Source organism: Cervus canadensis, chromosome 7 (genome assembly GCF_019320065.1).
Source record: "Cervus canadensis isolate Bull #8, Minnesota chromosome 7, ASM1932006v1, whole genome shotgun sequence".
NCBI classification, from domain to species: domain Eukaryota; kingdom Metazoa; phylum Chordata; class Mammalia; order Artiodactyla; family Cervidae; genus Cervus; species Cervus canadensis.
Window position 1 is genome coordinate 91,234,095 of NC_057392.1, and position 26,356 is coordinate 91,260,450.

At 45.1% G+C, this 26,356-nt stretch overlaps 1 protein-coding gene across 1 annotated transcript; it reads right to left on the reverse strand.

Annotated features, from left to right (window-relative positions):
* Positions 1 to 26,356, reverse strand: TM4SF4 (transmembrane 4 L six family member 4). Its single transcript, XM_043474048.1, has 5 exons — positions 25,924 to 26,356; positions 25,120 to 25,209; positions 13,071 to 13,210; positions 4,495 to 4,684; positions 1 to 426 (listed from the first exon to the last, which is right to left on the reverse strand). Exons 1-5 carry the CDS (start codon positions 26,095 to 26,097, stop codon positions 409 to 411), a joined length of 612 nt encoding a protein of 203 aa, XP_043329983.1. The 5' UTR covers positions 26,098 to 26,356; the 3' UTR covers positions 1 to 408.

Sequence of the window (26,356 nt, forward strand, 5' to 3'; positions counted from 1 at the left end):
TTAGCTTCTCATTTTTAATGTGATTTACTCCTTTGACTTCTGTAAAACTACCAAGGATATTAACATCTCTATGTACACAGAAGCAGTGCAACAGCACACATGTTCTTATACATTTTTCATTCTTAGAGAAAAAATTATGAAACATTTGCTTTGAACCTGCTCTTCAATGATAAAACGAAGCTAATTGGAAAGATTCATAAATATTCCTTAAGTGGCCAAACTATTTTTTATTTGAAACTAACGAAATTCTAAGTTGAACTGAGCTGGTTAGAAAGGAGAAGAAATAACTCTGGCCTCCCTAAGCTTTGTCAGTTAGGAAGCAGGTAGGAACTGGCAACTCCAAGAAGAGAATTAAGTTTAATGTATCTTCTCACACGCCATCAGGTTACAACAGCTCATCATGGAGGTTTAGACTGGCCCATCTCCCTAGAAGATAGAGAAAATTGATTAATGCAATATCATTTCTGTGTGTGTGTACTTTCCCCTCCCCATCACCCTTCTTAATTTGTTTGTGAGCTCAGCTGTGTCCGACTCTGTGACTCCATGGACTGTAGCCCACTAGGCTCCTCTCTCCTTGGGGTTTCCCAGGCAAGAATACTGGAGTGTGATACCATTTCCTTCTCCAGGGATCTTCCCGACCCAGGGATCAAACCCACTTCTTCTGTGCTTCCTGTGTTGCCTGGGGGATTCTTTACTAAGGGGAAGCCCCCTTAGTCTTAATGACTCTTGCCCTTATTGATCACTTATTGAATGTTTTCTATACTTTCCTGACTTTGGTTCAGAGTTTTGTCACTTACCGATGTTTAGGCTAGAAGTGTGGAAGCTTCACTTTATTATTAGAATTGATTTTTAATAAGTGGAACAGAGGGCTCAAGTGATGTGTCTGAAGCCATTGTTAATGAATAGAGAAGCCAGGAATGACTAAGGAGAGAACCCTGGGAGGGGGGCCCAGGAGCTGTGTTTCTTTCCTTGGACTGAGGCTGCTATACAGAGTTCCATCCTCTAAAGGAAGTAACAGCACAGTGCCCTCAGCCTTCTGGTTACTGACAGGGAGGCATTTCCCCCGCTGCTGGGCTGTGTGGCATCTGAGACCTTAGTTCACCAGCCAGGAATTGAACCCTGGATCCCTGCCGTGACACAGAGCCTTAACCGCTCGACCAGCAGAGAAGTCCCGACTTGGAGGCACATTGATGACCCCAGGTTGGACGCTCACTCAGCACCTCAGGAAGAAGGTTTAACAAGCACGGTTTATAGGCAAAGACACAGCTGAGGGCAACCAGCTTGGCTAAGACCGCATAGCTGGCATTCAACAGCTGGTATTCTGAGGCACGTTTCCACCTATTACCTCATGTGAGGACTGTGCCAGGCCAGGGACCTCTCAATAAATACTTCCTGTCTGAATGGATGGATGTCTATCTGCATCTTCCCTATGGAAGTTCGGCAGGAGGTGGCTGGGAGAAAGAAGCTTCTAGAAGCGAGGCAGCTTGCTCAGCTCGCTCAGCAAGTGAGTGATTAACTGGGAGCCCAGCACTCCCCCGTGTCCTCCTGTGGGAGGGACCCCGACCAGCTGTGCAGAAGGGGGGCTGCCCACAAGACCGGGATCCTCAGCAGGCCACTGTTTTGTTTCCCCCCCCTCCAATGTAGCTCTTGTGTGCACTGAAATATTTAGTAATAAGGTTTCATGACGCCTGTGAATTACTTTCCAAAGGTGCAGACAGAGAGCAAGCTGATGTTAACAGTCTGTGGATCTAGGTGAAAAGTCATGGGTGTTCACCGTATTGTTTTTTAAAATTTTACATGGATTTGAAGTTATCCAAATAAAATGATGGAGAAGGAAGGAGGAAGGGAATTCTGGCGATGTACATTCATTCTCTGTGATTCTCTAGTGCCAGCTAGAGTGTTCAGCAACTTTCTTTTCACTATGAGGTGATTTATTCATTAAAATTGCTGAAATTTTGACTTCAGTCTGAATAGATGACACTCACTGAAGACGCAACAGACTACAACTATGGGTGTGTTTTTCTGTTTTGTAATTTTTAATTTTAAACATTTTTAATAAAATTTTAAAGGTTACCTTCCATTTACAATTATTGCAAAACGTTGGCTATATTCCCTGTGTTGTAGCCTACCTTACACGGAGCAGTTGGTGCCTCCACTCCCCACCCCTGGATTGCCGGCCGCCAGCCACTGGTTTGTTCTCTGTATTTGTGAGTCCGCTTCTTTTTTGTTATATTCAATAGTTGTGGTTTTTTAGATTCCACATGTACGTGATATCATACAGTATTTGTCTTTCTTTGTCTGATTTATTTCACCTAGCTTGATGATCTGTGGGTATGTTTTTAATTTATAGATAATCCTCAGATTTAGTAACTGCTATCTTCCGTTAGAAGAACAGTTGTATTTCCAATTATACTTGCAACGAAAATTTGCTACCTAACTAAAAAAATGTAACTTGTTTTGTGAAAGCAGGAAAAGAAACAATATCAGTGTTTGAAATGAATGAGCTGATTTAGCAAGCTTGCATTCTTGTTGGACGAATTACAAAATTCAAACGCTCAGTACTCTTAACCACTACCACAAAAATAATTTTGATGGATTTCTAACTGGTAGTTTTCTTTTCTCCCCAATTGTGTTTTAAGACCAAAAAATTTAAATACAACATTATAGAATTGAAAGTTTATAGAACAAAAATCCGATAGGGAAATTTATTTTTAATATATGCATTTTACTCTTGACTTTGGGAAGAAGTTTTCATTTATATTTTTTATATTTCAAAATATATGATTGTTAAACATTTTTGAATAATATAATATAGAAGGAAGGGGAAAATGTCAAAGTCTTCTTACCTACAAATAATTACCATTAAACATTTTGGTTGGATTTCCTTTAGGTCTTTTTTCTACTCATTGTGTTTGAGTTTTCATTTATTTTATTTTATTTATTTTTAAAATTTTATTTTATATTGGACTATAGTCTAGTCGGGCTTCCCTGGTGGCTCAGTTGGTAAGGAATCTGCCTGCAACTCGAAAGACCTGGGTTCGATCCCTGGGTCGGGAAGATCCCCTGGAGGAGGGCATGGTAACCCACTCCTGTATTCTTGCCTGGAGAGTCCCCATGGACAGAGGAGCCTGGCGGGCTGCAGTCCATGGGGTCACACAGAGTCGGACACGACTGAGCGACTAAGTACACACACCAATAGCTGATTTACAATCTTGTCTTACTTTTAGGTGTATAGCAAGCTGATTCAGTTATACATACATTTACTATTCTTTTTTATATTCTTTTCCCGTTTAGAATATTGATTTCTAAAATTTATATAATTGTGTGTTTTGTATATACTTTTTGTATATTGCTCTTTTTAAATAACAGTATCTTATAAGCATTTTCAGTATTACTACAGTTTTGAAAAAAAAATCCTTTTAAGGTAGAGGAAATGGAAGCAATAACAACGAAACTCTGGGAGGATATATAAGAATCACATAACTGAAGAAACTGATGGGTGAAAGACAAGGTCAGGGCAGAGATTTTCTAACTGAACACCTCCCTAGATTTCTGTGCACACACACACACATACAATTGTTGACTTATATACATATATTGCTTATAAGAATTATTTGAAAAAATTATTTGGAGCATTTTTAATTTGGGTATGATATTATATTAAGTAGATAGACCTTTATTTATACTTGTTTACATAATTCCCCAATAAGGGAACTCTGAAGTTCTAGCCAACCTTTTTTTTTGGCCACAACACATCACATGCAGGATCTTATGATACTTCCCTGACTGGGAATCAGACTTGTGCTTCCTGCGATGGAATCGCAGCGTCTTAACCACTAGACTGCCAGGGAAGTCCCCAACACTTGAGTCCTATTTAATTTTTTCCTCATACTTTTATCTGTGTTTAAAAATAACTTCATGTGTATGAAATAATGTCCTCATCTGGCTCATTCAGTAGTTGAAATAATCACCTTGCTTTACTGTCCATAGGTTTATTTTTCATAGTGTTGATAATTTACAGTCATATTTGGAGAGGAAATCCCTAATGATTTCCACTATTTCTTGCACTTAAGAACAATTTCTCTCTTCCATATATTTTCCAAGGGGAAGAAAATACCCTTCATGTATTACGTGACAACTTTAACCCACCGTGTAGATCGAGTTAGGAAAGAGAACATTTGGGAACAGACCGTGATGTGTCTTCCTGCAACAGATGTCCACTTCCTGAGACTCTTCATGTAGACATTATCATAAACCTCTATATGTGTGTGGAGTCCTTTGCCTTCAGAACTCTGATCAGGTGGGGTAAGACTGAAAGCGCTCAGCCTCAGCCTAGGTATGCTACTAATAGCATCATAGCGAGCAGTTTCCCTTGGCTGAGAGCGGAGCTGCCTGGGCCTTCCAGCCTGGCTGGAGATCCTGCAGCCGCCGCTCTTTCTGCCCCCTCGTCCCATGTGCGCTGGTGGCCTGACTTGGCCAAAGACCTCAGCTTACCCCGCAGCAGCCGCAACACTGGCAGTCTCCACAGAGGGTCCCCAGGAGGCCATTGATCACCTGGATGGCACAGATAATTATCTGAACCGCCCCTACGATCAGCAGGATGGAGAAGAGGGTCAGATTCCAGGGAACCACGTCACTGGGCTTTTGGCACCTGCTCCATAAGTCAGAGTTCCCGAGGTAATCTCTGTCGGGGACACAGGAGAGAAAAGAGACACTGGTTAAGAAGTAGGCCATCCCCTAGGCTAGAAAGTCACCACAGTGATTTTTCTTTTGCAGTACTATCTATCCAAGACCTAAGATTCCTAAGAAAAAGAATCCCACAACAACAACACGTTTAAATGCAATACCTAACAGTTTTATTGAGTATCTACTATGTGCTGGACCCTCTTCTGAGTGTTTCACACATATACACTCATTTATTTCTCATGGAGACTTCATGGTCCTTTTTTCCCACACAGAGAGGTTAAGTGACCTACCCAGCTCACACCATTATTGAGTGAGAGTGATTTTTGTGAGCTGACGAGGCAGATGGGCAAATCGAATACATATTAAGGGGCCATGGAAATGTAGACACGGCAGGAGGACAGTCTTACAAATGTCCGTGGCCTTTATCCTACGATTGTCCACAGGGACCCTCTGAACTTCTGACAAATGGCCTGTCACCTCCAGTGGCCCTCTGAAGTCATGGAAAGTACAATCGAGTCATATAGTTAAAGGGAAGGGCTTGATTCTTTTGAGGCCTACTTCTGGTCAAACTGTGAACTGACTTAACTGTATTTTTGTGACAGTGTATGGATTCCACCTACAAAAGGTTTAATTAACTAGAAGAAAGAAATAATCTGCTGCCTTATTACATATTTTATAAAAACTTTTTGAAATAGGAGAAATTACGGGATGTCTATAAAATACATATATTAAGAGTCCACCGCGATACCAAGGGCAGTGTGCCTTGAAGGAGAAATGTGAAGTATGCTTAAGAGACAAAAACGAGGGCAAAGCGATAGTATTTCTGCAGTACTGGAATTCCTTCTCGCATTCGTAGAGCCCCAAACTGGTTTTTCCCTTTTGCTTTAGGAATCCACTCTCTTTGCAGGGTCTCTGTAGAAAACTCTCTATCTGGCTACTAAAGGAACACCCATCTCATTGTTTTTAGGTCTTTTTGACCATCTGTCTCTGATGGTTTCTCCAGCACATCAGTACACACTAATTTGAGATATATTTTGTGTTAACATTTTGAAAAATCTTGGAACTGATGGAAGACGTTTCCTTTATCCAGAAGGGATAAAGGAAAGAATGAGCGATTCTTGATTTAAAAATAAAGCATTGCATATTGCATTGATTCACCTTCCCACAAGAATACAGTCCTGGCTGCTCACTAGCTCTGTGACCTGTGTTAAGTTAGGTCGCTCAGTCGTGTCCGACTCTTTTCTACCCCGTGGACTGTAGCCCACCAGGCTCCTCCATCCATGGGATTCTCCAGGCAAGAATACTGGAGTGGGTTGCCATTTCCTTCTCCAGGGGATCTTCCCGACCCAGAGATCGAACCCAGGTCTCCTGCATCGCAGGCAGACACTTTAACCTCTGAGCCACCAGGTAAGCAGTACCTCTCTGTAAAGTGGGAATAACAGTATCTATCAAATCACAGGGTTAAATAAGGATTAAAGTGGGGATTAAATGCGTTACCCCTAGTAAAGTGCTTACGACCGTGCCTAGTAGATAGTAAGTGCTCAATAAACTCTAATATTGTTATTACTTTGCTTAAGCTGAATAGTCTGGCCTAAAGGAAAAAGACTGGTATTTTGAATTCAGACGGACCCGGGTTTGAATTCAAGTATTCCTCTTACTGGCTGTGTATTCCTCACACAAGTCACCTAACACCCCCTGACCCCCGCCCTTACCATTAGTTTCTTCATCTATAAAATGGGCTGAGAACAACTGCACAACTCTGAAAATTCAGTAATATACCTTATGTATTGCTATGTAAGACTTCAGTATGTTATTTTTAAAACACCCATTTTTCTCTTCTGCCTTTTCCCACGCAGTCTCTCTTATCTTTACCATTTTTCATCTTGATGATTATGCTGCTGCTGCTAAGTCGCTTCAGTTGTGTCCGACTCTGTGCGACCCCATAGACTGCAGCCCACCAGGCTCCCCCCTCCCTGGGATTCTCCAGGCAAGAATACTGGAGCGGGTTGCCATTTCCTTCTCCAATGCATGAAAGTGAGAAGTGAAAGTGAACTCGCTCAGTCGTGTCCGACTCTTCGCGACCCCATGGACTGCAGCCCACCAGGCTCCTCCGTCCATGATGATTATAGAGGGCAATATATTCCAGTCACATTTTTGTAGAGAAACGATCCTAAAATGAAGCTAACTGTCAATCCTGCATTCCTGCCTCTGTGGAGTTTGTCAGTGGTGGGATGACAGTTCCCTCTGGTGGTAGGATCGGTGAGACACTCAGGAGGAGGCCAGGAATCTGTGACTGCGTTTGCATGGAGAGGTCCTTTCAGTCTCACTCCAGCAGCCCTTACAAACCCTCCCCGAGAGTTGTTCCACAGGCCCTTCTCCTTTAGCCCCAAACTCTCAGGTTCTGAGAGTCTCAGATTCCCGAAACGATTGCTGCTTCCAGCCCTCCAACCCCAGGTGAAGGGGCTCCCTAATTTTCCGTGGATCTGGAGGCTAATTATACTCCCACATTCTGTGAATCGAAGAGATCTGAGACAGTTTAAACTCCCTGAATCCGATCGTTTGTGAAGGCAGTCCCAGCTGAGCGGCAGTAATTCCATCAACCTCAGCGTCAGCCCATGGATTTTGTACAACTCACTTCCTAAAGGCTGCTGAGGGAAGGAGCAGGGGAGCCCGCGAGCGTGGCCTGGGTGACAGGTGCGGCCTGCTCGCTCCCAGACCCCGACTCTCCTCGTGACCTCAGCTCACTGTGCTCCCCCTCCTGGGCTTCTCAGCTCCCTGGGTTCCCGCTGTGCGGAGCGCCGGGACCTTGAGCTGTCCTCTATTATCTGTCTGTCTTCTCTCTGCGACTGTACGCCCACAAGGGTAGAGACCACGTCCCCCGCCTCTGTCCCTCGTCTCGGCCCCCAGTTCTACCACGGGGAGTGTTCGATAAACGGGCAGGTTTCCTGTAGGGGGTCCCACCCGTGCTCCAGGCGCTGGGCCAGCTGTGCTCCACCTTTCCTTCCAATCCCACAAGGAGGGACTCCTTCCCTTGAACAATGCCTGGCATACAGTTGCCCCCAGGAAAGAGTCACTGAGTGAATGGACATATACACAGATGGAGAAGTCGAGTGGGCAGGGCATTAAGAGGTACAAACAATTAGGCATAAAATAAGCTACAGGATATATTGGACAACACAGGGAATGATAATAACTATAAATGAATATAACTTTTAAAAATTGCAAATCTCTACATTGTACACCAGTAACTTATACAATGTTGTACATCAACTATACTTCGGTTACGAAAAATGTACTACTAAAAAAAAAAGACATTAAATATTTAGAAAGTGTTAAACAAAAAAGAAGCTGAGGCTAGGGAATGTAAATGCTTGAATTTGATCTCCCTTCTGTCTGACTCCAAAGCCATTGCTCTTAATCATTACACACGTGCCCTGTATATGAGTAATGTCACTCCTTTAGAATAATTAGATATGATTTATTCATGAAATTTGGTCTACATACCTTTAATAGTATGTGTAGTATCTCTACCAGTATGTTAATCAAGGTTTCCCTGTTACCATAACAAGGGCTTCCCTGGGGGCTCAGTGGTAAAGAATCTGCCTGCCAATGCAGGAGACACAGGTTCAATATCTGGGTCGGGAAGATCCATGGGAGCTGGAAACGGCAACCCACTCCAGTATTCTTGCCTGGAGAATCCCATGGACAGAGGAGCCTGGCGGGCTACAGCCCATGGAGTGACAAAAAGTCAGACTTAACTTAGCGACGGAACAACAATGTAACATCATAAAGTGATTATTCTCTTTGAACCCTCATGAGGCTGTTTGAAAAGACAGAAATTAATCACAAAATTATTATAAAAACATAACCTTTTAGAAAGTTCTAATGCATCATAATAGATTTCATTCATGGTAATGAATTTTTTATATTCATAAAAATGAACAGTAAGGTTGAATGTTTAGCAAGTGCTATGTTATGTAAATCATGTTATTTCATTCTTGCCGGAACCTGTGAGGTAGATCTTACCGTCACCCCGTTTCACAGAGAAAGAGCTAAGAGGTGTGTCCGCCAAGATCATACCACTAGTATGTGACTGGACCCAAAGTCTGGTCAGGTCAAGGGCAAAGCTGGATCTTAACATCTTTGGGGCTTTCCTGCTTCATGAAAACTGGAAACACTTTGCTGCAATCCCATCTCGCCCCATCTATGTGACTTTCTGCTCTGGGGAGCGTGTTCACAGCGGTTCCCTGCTAAGAAGTAATCATGAAGAGCAGCTGCAGATGGTCGTCACTGGAAATCCAGGCAGGACCCTGAATGGTATCAGCCCGGTGCCCGGTGAGAGAGCACTCTCCCCAGCCCTGGACTCCCTCCTTGGGGGACAGGCAGGGCTGCAGCCTGGGCCGGCAGCGCCGAGCGTGGCGGGGTCCCCCTCCCTCCCGCGCTGCTGCCTGGCCTTGGGGTCCCCGGCCCTCCCGCGCTGCTGCCTGGCCTTGGGGTCCCCGGCCCTCCCGCGCTGCTTCTTGGCCTTGGGGTCCCCGGCCCTCCCGCGCTGCTGCTTGGCCTTGGGGACCCCGGCCCTGCCGCGCTGCTGCCTGGCCTTGGCCTGGCCTCCTGCCTTCCCTCCCGCAGCTGCTGCCTGGCCTTGGGGTCCCCGGCCCTCCTGCGCTGCTTCTTGGCCTTGGGGTCCCCGGCCCTCCCGCGCTGCTTCTTGGCCTTGGGGTCCCCGGCCCTCCCGCGCTGCTGCCTGGCCTTGGGGTCCCCGGCCCTCCCGCGCTGCTGCCTGGCCTTGGGGTCCCCCGCCCTCCCGCGCTGCTGCCTGGCCTTGGCCTGGCCTCCTGCCTTCCCTCCTGCAGCTGCTGGCACGCCCTGTGCCAGCTGCTTCCCTTTCAGCCGCTCAGGGTCAAGGCAGATTGACCAATTGTCTCAGAAAGGAAGACCTTGGATGGGAGGAGGTCCTATTTCAAAGGCAGCCAGGAGGGCGTATCTCAAAACGTCCCAGGTTTCTTTTTCCTTCTAGGATGCTTCTTCAGTATAGTTCCCTGACCGAAAAAGTTAACTGCCTTTGTTCCTTTGATATGATCAACAACAGGCATTTCTAAGGAAAACAGAACTAAATTCTATACCCTTGAGGAGCCGTGAATCTTGTGCCCCAACCTGGAAACCTCAGAGTCCAGCTTGATCACCTTCCCCCTTTCTTCTCATTCCTAATCCTGATGATTCCATCTCAGACAGTCTCTGAAACGTCTCCCCTTGTGAGCCCCAGTTCCACTGCCTTGGAGATGCTCAGAATCTTGTCTGGATTGTTCCTCCAACCTCCTACTTTGCTCCCTCTGTCAGTTACTGAGTCCTTTTGATCATCCTCCACATCACTACATCACGGTCACCCTAAAACTCCCAAGTGGCCATGGCTTGTCCCGCTTGAAGTCCTCTGCTGCCCCTAATGTCCTGAAGGTCTGCCTGTGTCTCCATCACACCATCCTGTGGAGTCCCTCTGCTCCTCCCTCAATATTCACCCTGCTGTTCTGGCCACTCAGTGATCTGACAGTCCATGAGCACACGGAACCTTTTCAAAGTAACCTCAGGACTTCCTTTTCTCTCTGCTTGAAACCTGTTTCCCCTCTTCTCCAAAAGACATGCTTCTGTACATCTTCCAAGATCATCCCCTGTCACCTCCTCCAAGAAGTTTTCCTTGCGCAAGAAGTTTCCCCTTCATTTCACCCTTTTGGCAGGTGAGGGTCCGTTCCCTCTTAAGACCCTAACTTACCATGTGCTCACTGGGGCAGGGAACCAGGTCTGTCCTCCTCTGCTCCACATTTGAGACAGGTTTCAGCCAAAAGTGGGGCTTCCCTGGTAGCTCAGACGGCAGAGCGTCTGCCTACAATGCGGGAGACCTGGGTTCAATCCCTGGGTCAGGAAGATCCCCTGGAGAAGGAAATGGCAACCCACTCCAGTATTCATGCCTGGAAAATCCCATGGACTGAGGAGCGTGGTGGGCTACAGCCCATGGGGTCACAAAGACTCGGACGCGATTGAGCGACTTCACTTCACTTCAGCTGAAAGTGAGGTCCCGAGCGGTGCTTTTGTTTTTTAAATTCTAGCTGTGGACCTCCAGGCAAGTTAACCTTTTGAACTATATGTTTTCTACTCTAGGGATTAAAAAAAAATCTTCTGAGCTTTATTAGGAAGATTAAGTGAAATAATGCATGCAAAAACACCTGGACTTTATCAGGAGGAGGAGGAGGGGGAGGAAGGAGAGGAGAAGGGAAGGCTCTGCTGCTACTGGTGGGTGATGAGGGAAACTGTCCTGAGTCCTCTCCTTTGGTCTCACACGTGATTGTTCCTTCCCACTCACTAAGGAGCTATGTCTGTGTGTTACACTTGCAGCTACCGTAACTCCTCTGATGTCTCCACACCGGGATCCGATGGACGAATCCACGGGAGAGTAACAATGATTGGAGACAGAGGCCCCTGGGCTTTTCAAAATGGACTCTACAAAAATCAGACAGTGCAAATCCATACCCTGTTGAAAAAGCACTGTGACCTGAAGTCAGAAAACTGGGACTTGAGCTTCCATCATTAAGAACAGCATTCCTTTGGGCAAGTCATTAGTCCTCTTTGGACCTCTGCTGAGTTACGTCTGAAGGAGAGCGTTTAGTGAGGCCGAAATGAAACGTTGTGGGTGGAAGCATTTTTTTTTAATGTTTTATTGTTTTGCTATTTTTTTTATGGGAGTATAGCTGCTTTATACCGCTGGGTCAGTTTCTGTCACAGCAAAGTGAATCAGCTGCACCCACACATCAGTTCAGTTCAGTCGCTCAGCCGTGTCCGACTCTTTGCGACCCCATGAACCGCAGCGCGCCCGTTTTTTTAATGGGATTTCCTTCCCGTTTAGGTGACCCCGGAGCAGTGAGTAGTCTCCTGCCCTGTGCGGTAGGTTCTCATTAGCTACCTGTTGCACACACAGTAGTGTATATATGTCAATCCCCATCTCCCGATTCGCCCCACTACCCACTCCCACTTTGACTGAAAATACTAGGCAACACAGGATTCGAGGGTTGTTATAAGAAACTCGAAATGAGCCTCTGCAGCTGGAAGGCAGGTTTGGAGCTGGTTGCAGGAGACAAGGCCATAAAGAAGGAAAGACACCGGATGTAGGGGAGAATGGGGGCCGGGGAAGCCTGCCCGGTGGCAGAGGGTGTGGGGAGACATGTCTGGACTCATCCTCCTGAAAGCCCTGGTGGAGCAAGCGTGGCATATTTCACACCAAAGGTGGACCTGCATTTTATGTGGGATTAAATCCTACAGTCAGGGCCTGATGGGATACAGCACGAATAGTCAAAATCATTCTATCTTATAAATCACCTGCAGAGTGTATAGCATGTATGATTTTGTAATAAATCCAAATGCAGCCATTTTTAATCATATTGTAGTTTGAAGCTACTATGCAAATGTGTGAGTACACAAACCTTTCTCCCTTTTGATAACTATCAAAACCTCATGGCAAAAAGGGGATGAGTGGGAGAATTCCTGCTTCTCTGCACAGTTCATTCTGTTTTTATTATTAAAAAAATAAAAAGTAAAATAAAACTGTTTTTATTAGTAAAAACAGTTTATTCTGTTTTTATTATTAAACCACTCTAATCCAATACCTCTTAATGGGTGGGTTAGCTGCTGCTGAGAGGGGTAAATAAAAGGAAGCACCCAAAAGGATCTATCACGCAGTGAAGTGTGATACAGGTGTCTGATGTGAGTGCAAACTTGTTTCAGCAGGACAGATGCAGAAGACTTTGAAAAGTGGTATCTTCAGCCTAAATGTCTGTCGATAGATGAATAGATAAAGAAGATATAGTCCATATATACAATGGACTATTGCTCATTCTCATTTTCTACTATAAGATTTTCAAACAATGCTCTCTGTTTATTAATGTTTTGAGTCGCCTCGTGTTGATGCTAATAGATGTTTGAGTGCAAGTGGGTGATCCCACCAGCCTTCCCTCAGGACAGCTTAGCGAGTCAGTGCTAAGCCGCTTCAGCCTGTCTGCCTCTCTGTGACCTCAGCGACTGTGACGCGCCAGGCTCCTCTGTCCCTGGCGTTCTCCAGGTAAGAATACCGGAATGGGTTGCCATGCCCTCCTGCAGGGGATCTTCCCGCCCCAGGGATGGAACTTGATTACTTCTTCTGGTGTCTATCACAAGATCACTGAGAGGTGAGATCTTGTGGAACCTCACTGCAGGACTGCAGCTCTGCCTCAAAGGAGCAACGTGCCTGAGGCTTGAAAACTGAAGATGGAGGGCCTCATACGGTGTCCCCCCACCCCCGCCCGGGGCGTTTACCTCGGGTGCCCCCCTGTGGTGACACGCTGGTATTGCAGGGTGTACCTTACCCTTCGTGGAAGGGGTAGCCCCACGTGTTGTTTTGGCTTATGAGACATTTTGGACCCCTGTTGATTGAGACGGCTGAAACGATAAAGGAGTATCCAGCACCCAGGACTCCGATTACTGCAAATATTGTGGAGGTGAACATCTGAAAGAGAAGGAGAGAGACCAGGTGGGATTCTTAAGGTGTTCAGAGATTACATGCAACACTCCTGACTGTCCAATCATTGATGTGATGAATATGGGGAAGTTCTGGGGTAGAAGCCAGTCTTTACTGGAAATGGGGCCTGTGGAGTCTCCTAGAATGAATTTTGATGTCTCACGTTCCCTTCTCCACCTGCATCCCCATATATTTTTCTCCTATTCATTGAGGACTCATATACTAGTTATGGTTTTATACCTTTGAACCAGAGTTTTTAACTTTGTTAAAAATAGACTATCCTTCACAGGGTTAATATGGAAGACCAGTCTATTACAGAATCAAAGACCCTTAGAATGGGAAGTAATCTTAAGTTTTCTGGTCCAGTCATCTTGCTGAATCTAAGTCATCATGGGACTTCATATGGCAGGCAAGTTTTGCTTATGAGAAAGGGTAGAAATCTAGGATATTTGCTCATCAATCCTAATTATATCCCTTGAGTTAAAAAAGGGATGAAGTCCAACTTCTCTTCCATCAGGTAGCAATCTTTAAAATATCTGAAGATATTTTTTATGTTACACAAAAATACTTTCTGTTTGACATCTCTCCACCGCTAGTTTTCTTTCCTTTGGGTTACACAAGCCCAACAATTTCAGTTCTTTCAAATATTTTTATATAACAGAGATTAATTAGTGAAGAATGGATTGTACTAGTGCCTTTTTTTCCAATTATAAAATCAAGATAGACTATAGAATATAAAATGCAGAAACAATCTTGGAGCCCATCTAGGCCCCACTTAGAGATGAAAAAATTTAGGCATAGAGATGCAATCTCCATTCTAAACAGTAATTAGAGAGTAGCCTGGAAACATTAACAATTTTGAAATTAGAGATGAAAAATTATCAGCTCCATTGCATTGGGACGTGAAGGTGTAGGGCAAAGCACAAGAGTCTAAAAGTCAGCAGACTCAAGCTCAAATCTCAGCGATGCTCCTTTCCCTGTGTGATGAATCTGCATAATGAACGTAGCCTCAGGGTCTTAGCGTCTCATCTATAAAACGTGCACGATAAAGCCTACTTAAATTAGACATGGTAACGTAAGTTAAACGTCAGATACTTCCTTTTTCCTGTTCCTTGTATTAGTATCAGTCTTTTCACAGTGCATATTTGAGGGTTTGAGGGTGGGATTAGAGGGTAGAGAGGATCTAATTGTGCCTAAGCAACTGGAATCTATGCAATCTATTTAGCTTGGATTCATATTCATATCATATATCATATTATGTATTAATATACTTTGGATACAACTTTCCAAGACTGAACTCTGGTTCCATGGACCGTATCTGCCTGTAGAACTGACCATTTTCTCCTTCATATAAAAAACTCAACAGGACCCTGTGGGACTCCTGGGCATGGAAGCTTTGCCATGTCCCCTGTTTCTTGTTTGTAGGGAGCAGACTGCAGCCTCCATGACCTTCCCAGAATCCCAAAAGGCAGGTTCGAACAGTTGGTAATAAGGGAAGAAAGGCGATGCAGAGACAAGGGAAGAATGGCCAAGAAACAATAGCGCAGCCTTGGGGCAGGGTCCTGGCTCTGTCTCAGGGGATACACAGAGCGATCTCTTTGGGCTCTTTACAGAATTAAAGCCCCCAACAAATGGAAGATGTTAGCATTCTGCATTTCAGAGAAAACCACAGTTTGATAGCTTTAGGAAACTCATCAGGAGACCACCTAAGACCAGATTAAAGACGTGCAGGCCCCGCACGCACCCTGATCCTGGTCAGCACCACTGCCCTTGAACCATTGCTATACAATGCCTCCCCAGATCCTCCTGAGTGGGAACATACAGTTTTTCAGAGCACTAGCCTGCTATGTCCCCTGTGGCCTAGCAAAGCAATAAAGCTATTTTTTCCCTAGGTTATATTTGGGTATGTATGGTAATTTGCAAGCTTCCCAGGTGGCCCTAGTGGGAAAGAACTTGCCCACCAGTGCAAGAGACATACGAGACGTGGGTTCGATCTCTAGGTCGGGAAGATCCCCTCGAGAAGAGCATGACAACCCATTCCACTATTCTTGCCTGGAGAATCCCATGGAGAGAGAGGCCTGGTGGGCTACCATCCATAAGGCCTCAAAGAGTCAGACACAGCTGAGGCGACTTAGCACGCACACATACATGTTAATTTGCAGTTTTCTGATCTCATAGGAGACTGCAGCCTTTTCCTCAAGAGTCCTTGCGAGAACACACTTTGGGAGATGCCGTTCCAATTCAGTGCCAGGCACAGAGGCCACGATTTTGGCATCAATATCTCCTGGCCCCAGGACCCTGGGATGTATCTAGTCTCATCACAGCACAACATCTACAAATACACAGTCTCTCATCTTAAAATTGCTTAAAGTCTTCAAAAGCCAGAATTTCCGTTTATTTAAAGGGTTGCATATTCTTATATTTTCATAAAAAGATCTCAAAAACCTTCCAGTGCAATCATCTAATGTTCTGACTAGTAAAAATACCTTCGTTCTATTAGAATCTTAGATGCATTATCTCACTTAATCTTCTCAACGAACCTGTGAGGTGGGTGTGATTAATCTAGGTTTTCCAGGCAGGAAGCTGAGACTGGTAGAAATGAAGCTAATTGCTCTAAGTCAAACAAAGAGTGAGGTGGTGGGACTGGGATTAGTCCATGGTCATTTGGTTCCAAAGGCCATATTCTTGTCACTTTCTGAAGTCACACATCTAGAAGGTGGCCAAGCTAGACTAAGTCTGGGGGCTCAGGGGGAGGGGCAGCATAGTGGTGGAGAATAAGAGGTACAAACTTATTAGGTATACATTGTTAGGTATAAAATATGTTATGAGGCTGTATTGGACATCACGGGGCATAGAACCAATATTCTATAATAATTATAAATGGAATATAACCTTTAAGAATTGTGAATCACTGTATTATACACCTGTAACTTATTTAACATTGTACAGCAACTATAGTTCAAAAAAAAAAAAATGAACTGGAGTCTCCCTCCCAGGCCAGTGTCTTGTACCTGCTACTTCTTCAAATACACAGACACACACACACATACACACACACAGAGACACAGAGACACACACACACACACACACACGGCACATTGCCACCAGCATCAGATGCACTTAGCAACAGATCGAATTTGTCATTTACAAATTTCTCTTTGAGTGACATTGATTCTCTCACAGAAACAAAGTGACAGATAAGGAAAAAATATCTTTTTCCCTTTTTTTTTTTTTTCTGGTCTTGAGTCAGGAATCATGAAACTATTGGCTGTTCAGAGTGAAAGAGCATCTGATGGTAAAGATAACCCAATATGCAAAACAGAAAAAGAGACACAGATGTACAAAACAGACTTTTGGACTCTGTGGGAAGGTGAGGGTGGGATGTTCTGAGAGAACAGCATTGAAACAAGTATACTATCAAGGGTGAAACAGACCACCAGCCCAGGTTGGATGCATGAGACAAGTGCTCGGGGCTGGTGCACTGGGAAGACCCAGAGGGATGGGATGGGGAGGGAGGCGGGAGGGGGGATCAGGATGGGGAACACATGTGGATCCATGGCTGATTCGTATCAATGTATGACAAAAACCACTACAATATTGTAAAGTAATTAGCCTCCAACTAATAAAAATAAACAGAAAAAAATAAAAAAGTAAGTGCCTTTTAAAGCAAAAAAAAAAAAAAAAAGAAAGAAAGAGGATCTGCAATTGCTATACTAGAAAACGAAGAAGACTTTTCCAGGAAGGCAGTGTGAAGTCTGAGGAGACCACGGTTCTAGCCTTCTCGTTCGTGGGGTCTAATGAGACCCCAGGCACCCAGGGCCCCACCTGCCTGGCCTCAGCTTTCGGTGGTATACAGAAGAAAGGGGTGGGTAGTTCTAGAAGGTCCCTTCAATGAAAACAGCTCAGGATTTCATCATCCAGTGGCTGGAAGTGAGAGGAGAAATCTATCTTGTGCTATTCCTGCTGTGTGGGAGGAGTAGAGGATTTCAGATATCATTCCTGGAACATTTCAACAGGCCAGTGTTTACAGACACAAGAAGTGAGCACACACGCAAACAGTCCTCATTTTAGGCAAGTCTGAGTACAGGCAGAACCAGGTTAATATAAAATATCCATGAGACAGCTTCCCCTTTACCGAAGAGTCCCCTGTGAGCACCTCTGACCAACACTATCCAACCAGAAACTAACGCAAGCCGTATTCATAATTTAAAATTTTCTCGTAACCACCACCTGAAAGGTTTAAAAAAGGTGAGATTAATTTTGATAATATACTTTCTTTAGCTTGCATATCCAACACACTATCACTTCAATAGATAATCAATAAGAGATATTTTACATTCTGTACCAGTTCCTTGGGATCTGGTGTGTGTTTTCCACCTATGGTACATCTCAGTTTAGACTGGCTACCTTCTACATGTCCAATAACCACGTGTGGATAGTGGCTCCTGCATTGGACAGTGCAGTCTAGAAAATTTGGGAGACTGACTTGGGGTACTAAAAGTTAAAAAAAAAAATAGATGAATAAGGTCTGTACTGATTTCATGATTATGATTCCTCTCAGGAGGCAGGCGTGTATAACAGAGGATGGCAACACAGTCATTCTCAATTGAAGCAATAAGGTTTATTTCTTTACAAAACTATCTGAAGAAAAAATGGCATCAGGTTACAAGTTAATAAAGCTACAGGCGGTATGTTCTGTTTTTGTATTCACATTTGACATATCTCAGGCCTTGAAATTTGAAAAGTTTCTCCAAATAATTTTTCATTACTTTTCCAGGATGGAGAAGCCAGCTCCATTTTATGTCACTTTGTTTTAACTCATGTTTAGAAGTCTTGAAAAACTGCTTAATTTATTACTCTATTATGTCTTAAAATCAGGAGTACCTTTCATTTACGATGGGTTTCATGATACAAAATTTTTCAAGTTAAAAGAGAAATTATGAAAGTCAAGTTGAATATGTTAGGGAGCAGGCACTCTAAGCTGATGCTTTTAAAAGTAAACAGGCAAAAGGCCTGGAATATTTCTGGAAGGAGACACAATAATTGGGAACACTGCTAACCTCTGAGGAAAGGCGTTGCCAAACTTTATCGAGTCAGGAATGTGTGACTTCCTTTGTAGTTTTTGTACTGTGGACATGTTTTTCCTATTCTAAATGAATAAATAGTAAAGGGGCGACTCTATTGTGTAGTGGCCAAGGGCATGGGGTACAGGCCGACAGGTCTGGGTTTTGCTTTTTGGCTCCGACAAGGTTCGTGGGCTCTCGGTTCCCAAACCAGGGATCAATCTCATGCCCGCTGCATTGGAGGCATGCAGTCTTACCCACTGGACCACCAGGGAAGTCCCAGATTAGGTTTGATGCCTGTTTCTTCCCTCATGACATTGGGAAGTTTATGGGCCTCCCTGATAGCTCAGCTGGAAAGAAGCCACATGCCGTGTAGGAGACCCGGTTCCATTCCTGGGTCAGGCGGACCCGCTGGAGAAGGGACAGGCTGCCCACTCCAGTGTTCCTGGGCTTCCCTTGCGGCTCAGCTGGGAAAGAATCCGCCTGCAATACAGGAGACCTGGGTTCGATCCTTGAGTCGGGACGATCCCCTGGAGGAGGGCATGACAACCACTCCAGTATTCTGGCCTGGAGAATCCCATGGACTGTATGGTCCATGGGGTCACAGAGAGGCAGACATGACTTTCACTTCCTTTCCCAGAACATAACATGTAAGATTGCCTAATCAGTAGTAAATCGGGAATCAAAGGTACACAAAGGTATAGAAAATCAGATAACCCCCTGGTGGGGTAGGTATTAGATAATGCCTAGCACTTCACTGGGGCTTGCCTGGTAGCTTAGCTGGGAAAGAATCTGCCTGCAGTGCAGGAGACCTGGCTTTGATCCCGGGGTTGGGAAGATCCCCTGGAAGAAGGAATGGCAACCCACTCCAGTATTATTGCCTGGAGAGTTCCATGGACAGAGGAGCCTGGTGGGCTACAGTCCATGGGGTTGCAAAGTTGGACACAGCAGAGCAAATGAGCACATCACAATACTTCACTGGGAGGATACCCAGGGAGCTCTCTCGCCTATTTCCAATACTTGAAGGATTTTCCATGACATTAACAATCACTTGATAAATGTCTTTATTATAATATTTTAATAGTCATAGCTCCACATATGTTAGTAAGTGAAGTCGCTCAGTCGTGTCCGACTGTTTGCGACCCCAAGGACTGTAGCCCACCAGGCTCCTCCGTCTGTGGGATTCTCCAGAAAAGAATACTGAAATGGGTTGCCGTTTCCTACTCCAAATATGTTAACCTCCCACAAATACAGAGAGCCTAGCTCTGGGGAGAAAAAGAAAAGTAAATAAGCCGTCTTCTGGTTGCTCAACACACACCTTCCGTTTGCATTTCTAAAGAAGCATGTGTTCGTGTATGTGCTCTAAATGCTTCCCTTAAAGTGGAAGAGAATGCTCTCGAATCACCAGGTATCAGTTTAAGACCTCCCTCTTTACCAGACTCTGGAGGCGGATGAGGTGGGGTCCGGCCCCAGCCCTGCCGCCGCTGGGTGTTCTGAAGCCCCTGGCGGAGGTGTGGGGTGGGGCGGGGGCCGCTGAGAAGGGAGCAAAGGTGGGTGGTTTAGGAGACAGGATATTTCAAGGCTTGGGCAGTGGCAGCATGTTGGGGAAACATCTCTGGTGGGCATGAAGTTTCCTCTCAGAAAGGAGATACATAGAGATTACTTGAAGATTTTTTTCACTTAAACATTAATGCCCTCCTGTATTTTCTGACTCAGTCTTGGGAATACAGACGGGGGGTGGGGGGGAGGTTGGGGTGGTCAGAAACTAAACTTGCAAGAGCCTCAGTTTCCTTACTTATAAAATGAGAAATTGGAATGTTTACCTCAAAGAGCTACTGTTAGAATTGAGCCCAATAAAGTACGGAAATGACCTGAAATCCTCCCAGAACATTCATTTACTTCATCCAGCCAACAAGTATTCATGAAGGATCTATGAGTCCCCAGTACTGCAGGCACTTGATACTACCCTCCTCTGCCCTGCACGCTAATGCTTACAACATTTTTTCCCAGTCCTTGCTATGTCCTTATGAAAGGTACCAACTGCCGTTGGCCATTTTACAGCAGAGGGTTTTGAAACATAGAACATTTAGAGAAGAAATAGGGTTTCACACTCCATTTCTTCTTTTATGATAATTATTTCACAAGAAGGGTCTTTCTTAAATCCCCTTCAAACTAGCGGTCCTTGCATGGAATGCAGAGGCTGCGGTCAGCTCTTGATGCTCTTGGCCTCAGAAGTGCTGACGTCAGAAGTGCTCAACCAGGAGGCGTCCCTAGGGGTCGCTGGCGAGCCGAGTCGGACGCGGGAAGACGTGCTGACTTCAGGGAATAGATTGATTTATGACCTGATCAAGCTCTTCCTTCAGGACGGGTCTGTGCACCGACTGGCCCTGACTATGGGTGGGGTGAGCCTTTATCTGCATGATATACTTTCAGGATGCTGAAATGCCTGTCTGCCCCTAAATATCTCCTTTATCAGGCCAATTATTAGAGACACTCCTCTGAGTTAAGGTCAAGGTTTCATAAGGCTCTTATTACTGTACACACTTAACAGGAAAGAGCTGATAAAATGAACTAGCTGTCCCATTGGACCCTGTGTGTACATGCTGAGTCTTTGCGACCCCGTGGACTGCAGCTTCCAAGCTCCTCTGTCCATGGGATTCCAGGCAAGAGTCCTGGAGTGGGTAGCCATATCCCCCTCCAGTAGACCTTCCACACCTAGGGATCGAACCCGCGTCTCCTGCGTTGTAGGTGGATTCTTTATTGCTGAGCCACTGGGAAAGCCCACTGGACCCTGAGAGGTCAATTTTTTTTTTTTTTTTAAATGAATCAGAGGACAGATCAGCTGCTAGGACACCTCTAGTTTGGGGGCAGGAGGGTGAGACCTAGCCACACATCCAGACCAGGGTTTTCAAAGCCCAGTTTGAAAATCTCCCTCCTCCCGCAGCTTTTATCCCAGGGCTCCCTTTTCTCAGCTCTTATTTACCCTAATTTATTTAAAAGAGTGCAGATCCTGGGGACAGGGTTTCGGTCTTTGCTCTGCCTCGGAGAATGTTTAGCCTTCATTTTTTAGTTTCACTCTGAAACTATCAATTCGGCAATCTCAAGATTATTTTTTTCCCCCCAGCTTATTGTCTTGCTTTATCTCTACAGCAACCACATCCTGCTTCCACTATTGATTCCTATGTCCTGGTTTTACTGCCCAAGGAAAGAGAAGAGAATGACGCAGCTAGTTTCTGAAGAATATTCCAGAAAGACTGAACAAAGAAGGAGACACAGACCAGAAAACCAATGACAGAGAGACAGCTATGAAGACAGCCGCATGATTTGGCTCAGCAGCTCTTGGCCCAATTTGCTCCTGCCCCACAGACCTTTCTACCCAATAGGATTTCTTACATGATGCTCTCAGAAGCCCAGGGTTCCTTATACACCTGGAAGGGAATATTGTGAGCCTTTGGAAAAATAATTCATATCTTTAGCATTATAGAACCGATCAAATTATGCTGCAGGTTTTTTTTCTTTTTGTATGACAAAATGTTTGTAAATGCATGCATGCATGCATGCTAAGTCGCTTTAGTTGTGTCTGGCTCTTTGCGACCCTATGTTCTGTAGCCCTCCAGGCTCCTCTGTCCATGGGGAATCTCCAGGCAAGAATACTGGAGTGGATAGCCATGCGTCCTCCATGTTTGTAAATACCTCTCTTTACAAACTGACTATGGCTTCAGAGCCTCGGAACATTAAGGAAACATCTAAAGCAGGGACATGATCCCTGTGGCCTTTTGGGGTGGGCAAAAATCTCAGTGATGTCCAGGTGGTGGTGGGTTCATTGCTCAGTCATTTCTGCCTCTCGCAACTCCATGGATTGTAACCCACCAGGCCCCTCCATCCATGAGATTTTCCAGGCAAGAATACTGCAGTGGGTAGCCGTTTCCTTCTCCAGAGGATCTTCCCGACCCAGGGACTGAACCCATGTCTCCTGCATTGCACACTGGTGGCTGTTTTTTTGCCAAAATACAGGCCCAGGAGTACTGGGTTATTTTTTGTTTGTTTTTTAAAAGACGTAAGATATCTATATTTCTTTTGTGTATATGTGAAATCTACTTTTAAACGGTGGCCGCTGATTAACAAACAAATGAACCCAAAACAAGAAATCTCTCTGCTGGTCACTTAGAGAGTGCTCTCCCCTGGTGCAGGGTGGCTGAGGCTGCTGCCTTGGTTTCCAAGTGGCAGAGCTGGTCCTCTGAAGGCCACTGCCCTTGTGGACTGTTAGCTAGTGGCTGGAAGGAGTCATATTCAACTTACATCAAGAACGGATGCCCCTGGAGAGGTGAGGGATCCCAGTCAGAAGACTTGCATTGAGCAGACCAGATGTTTCAGATGGTATATACTCAACTGTGCTTAATAACTTTTCTGCTTTCCTCTCAGACGTCACACAAATCTAATTCAAAAACATGCGTTGTACAGTACTTTGAATATTATTTCCCATCTCACTGTGATTACGTGTGACACAAACAACAACAAAAATGAAACAAAAGCTCTGGTTTTGTGTTGGCTGATGTTCAGCCTTCTGCTCAGCACCAGGGAATGAGCTGTTAGATTTCTATGTAATTCATCCAATTTCCTTAATTGCTCATTTTTTTTTCAAATTCTCATCTTTGATTTATTCCCCCCAAATCCACAAGGTGTAATGGGATTAGATTTCAAAGAGAAAATGAGTTACATATTTACTTCTTTCCTTTATCATTAAGTATATGAAAATACAATTATATATAACACACACTGGAGCTTCCCTGGTAGCTTATAAGTAAAGAATTCGCCCACAATGCAAGAGACGGGAGTTTGATCCCTGTGTTGGGACGATCCCCTGGAAAAGGAAACGGCGACCCACTCCAGTATTGCCTGGAAAGTCCCATGGACACAGGAGCCTTGTGGCTATAGTCCTTGGGTTCGCAAAAGAGTCAGACACAACTTAGTAACTAAGCGGCAATAACAATAACACCCCTTTTTAAAATCAAATGTATCAAATTACATAATTGTTTGTAATTTGCAGCAAATTACACAATTGTATAAAATGCATTGTGGTTGATTTTTGCATCTCTTTGTCAATAATGATTTTAAATGTCGCTATAATAATCAATGCTTGATTGTGTTTGAAAAGGGATAACATTCTCTTTGAATGATCCTTGATCTTGAGTGGAAAAGCATCATGATATTCACAGGGCACCAGCCTCAGCCCTTCACATGTATTCATAAGGGCATGGCAACCCAGTCCAGTATTCTTGCCTGGAGAGTCCCCATGGACGGAGGAGTCTGGCGGGCTACAGTCCTTGGGGTTGCAAAGAGTTGGCCATGACTGAGCAAGTAAGCACAGCACAGCACAAATATATTTTAGTTGACTAGACAAGGAAATAATGATGAGAAATGTTAGAAATGATTATGTTTCAGGACAAGTTGCAACACCTTTCCCTTTAAGAGGTTAAAGGTGGAAATGTGTAATTTATCATTGGGGTTCTCTTCAATGGACAACTGACTCTGGAGATTGGATCAGGTGCTGGTTGATCCATCATCCGGCCAGTAATTCTGGCTCAGCCTTCTTCATTTTTGCCAATCAATGTACCTGAACTCAATATTTTTCTTTAAATCAGCTCTCTATTTTATTCATTTATATCACCTCTATGAATGAAAAGCTAGAGTCATCAGCACACATAAACACAATATTATTGAATTTCTAGTTAATGTTTCTCACATTCCTGGAGCTGGAGACTCGTTAGGGAGATTACAGAGAATTAGAAATAGCAAAGACTTTTTTTCCATCAAAGCAAGAGTTTTCTTGATAGAATTAAGAGGATTGAAGGAGAATTAAAAGAAAATAACTTTCTATATTATTGAAAGATAGAGCAAATCTGTGTGCCAGCAGAGCTTGTCTGTCCTTGGGAAATTCTGAGTTAGTCCAACTTCTTCATCTTAACAGATGGGCAGAGGGAGGCAGAGAGCACGCCCGTTGAGGAAATGGGACTTAACCCCACTCCCAGGCTTCTCACCCCCAGCCTGGAGTGGTGAAGCCCATTTTCTGTAGCTTGCCCACTAAAGATGGGTGACTACAGGAGACAAAAGAGGAGAGAGGAGGCTGGGGGCAAAACTGAGGGAGAGGTAGGGAAGTGCTGAGCCTCTGAGGCAGCGAACCTGGCAGGGGTGTAGATGGAGACTTTGGGGGGCTATCGGGAGAAGAAGTCACCGTCTGTTATCCTGTCCCAGCCCCACCTTTACAGACGAGGCATCACGGAGCCAGAGAAGGGAATCGGCTCGCCCGAGGTCTCAGGGCTTCCCAGCCGCAGAGGCAGTCACGGCCCCCATCTCTGCCTTCCAAGCCTGCAGCCTTCTCTTTATTAGGCTATACTTTTAGTTAGCATTTTATTTTATTTTTTAAGTTTTTCCTTTTGGCCAAGCTGTGCTGCATTCAGGATCCTAGTTCCCTGACCAGGGATCTAACCCACGCCCCCTGCAGTGAAAGCCCCACACCTTAGCCACTGGACCATCAGGGAAGTCCTGAAGCCTTCATCCTTTCCATGGCATCATTGCAGTTTTCCAGCCCTGATACCGCTGGCTGCTTGTAACATTTTGAATGGTACTCGTTCCATAAGTAAGAAGGCTATGGTTTTAAAAATTTATGATGACTGTTACTTTGCACCAGCAAGAATCCTGTCATGATCCCTGGAGCAGCTGCCCCCAGAGTGCTGCCTGGGGCTGGTAGCTCACCCCCCAATGCCCAGCACAGGGGGGCAATGCCCCTGGAGCGGGTCTGGGGGCTCCTCCCCCTCCGTCCCCGCAGGCACTCACCGCAAAGCGCTTCCCGCAGCCCTCGTTGCCACAACACCCGCAACAGTCATTGTTCTTCAGGCCCAAGAACACCAGGGCGGGGAAGATCATCTGCGAGCAAGAGAAGCAGCTTGTGGTCTGGCACGTGAAGGGGGGCCCATGCCTGCCTGCATGTGTGAGGAGCCGCATCTCCACCCTGGGGCTTGGGGGCCAGCAGCTAATGGAGTCTGGCTGGTGGGTAGTCGAGTGTTATGGAATATTTAGGTTCTATTTGGCCTAACTGCAAATCCAGTGAGGCAATATATCAAGATCTGACACTTGAGTTTCCATTTACATGGTGGGTTAGGAGAAGGACGAAAACCTTGTCCTCGATTGTCATGAAACATGAGTTTCTCTCTCTCTAAACTAGAAGTCCCCAATCTCTGCTGGAAACAAGGGATAAAGAAATCATTACCGAAGAATCGGAAGAGGAATTCACTGACTCCTGTTTCTCTTGGTAGTTTTTGATCAATTTACTAGAAAAAGTGTATTCACTCCCCGACCCCCCAGAACCCCGCACCCTGTCATTATCTTGTTAAAATAAATTACGTGGCACTCAGTTTGGTTCAGGGGAGTCTACTGCCCCACGGGAGCTGCCAGCCTAAGTCTGGGGATTCCTTGGCAGGTCCCTATGAGGATGGAAAAAAAATTGAGGCACTTAACATTTCATCATGCGGTTCTTGGGCTTTTGTTAGCAACTAAATCTCTTCCTGTTCAGTAAGTACCCAACTTTAAAAAGACAGGATGAAAATCTTTGGGGGGAGATTTTAAGGTTTCCTTACTCACCAAGACTCCGCTTCCTAGTATTCCTCCAAAATACCAGACCTCGTCGGAAAGGTGGTCATTGTCGTCTATCACTTTTCCTCCAGGGAAAAAGAGCAGGATGTTGGCGAGGAGGCCAAACACAGCCAGGGGGATGAGGGTGCCCCCCAGGCACTTGGCACAGCTCCCGGTGCACATGCTGCGGACGTAGGATGGTGCGCGGTCAAGCCCCCCAGCCGCCTTTCTCGCAGGTTCTCCTCAAAGCTGTCGGCTGCAGAGTCGTAACAACTGTCCCCAGATCAGTTCTTATTTTGGAGCCGAGAAGCAAAATCAGCCTGTGAGCTGTGTCCTAGGAGCTGCTTCAGTGTCTCAAATATAGCAGAACCTCGATGGTGATGGTCATTTATATTCTCCCTGACCTGAAGCTCATTTTTTTTCCCCCCGCACCCTCATAAAT

Coding starts and splice junctions, on each gene's coding strand:
- TM4SF4 (XM_043474048.1), bottom strand. CDS start 26,097: ATGTGCACCGGGAGCTGTGCCAAGTGCCTGGGGGGCACCCTCATCCCC. Junction 13,211..25,119: donor GCTGCGGGAAGCGCTTTGCG/GTGAGTGCCTGC, acceptor CTTCTCTTTCAG/ATGTTCACCTCCACAATATT. Junction 4,685..13,070: donor GGCTACCCCTTCCACGAAGG/GTAAGGTACACC, acceptor TGTCCCCGACAG/AGATTACCTCGGGAACTCTG.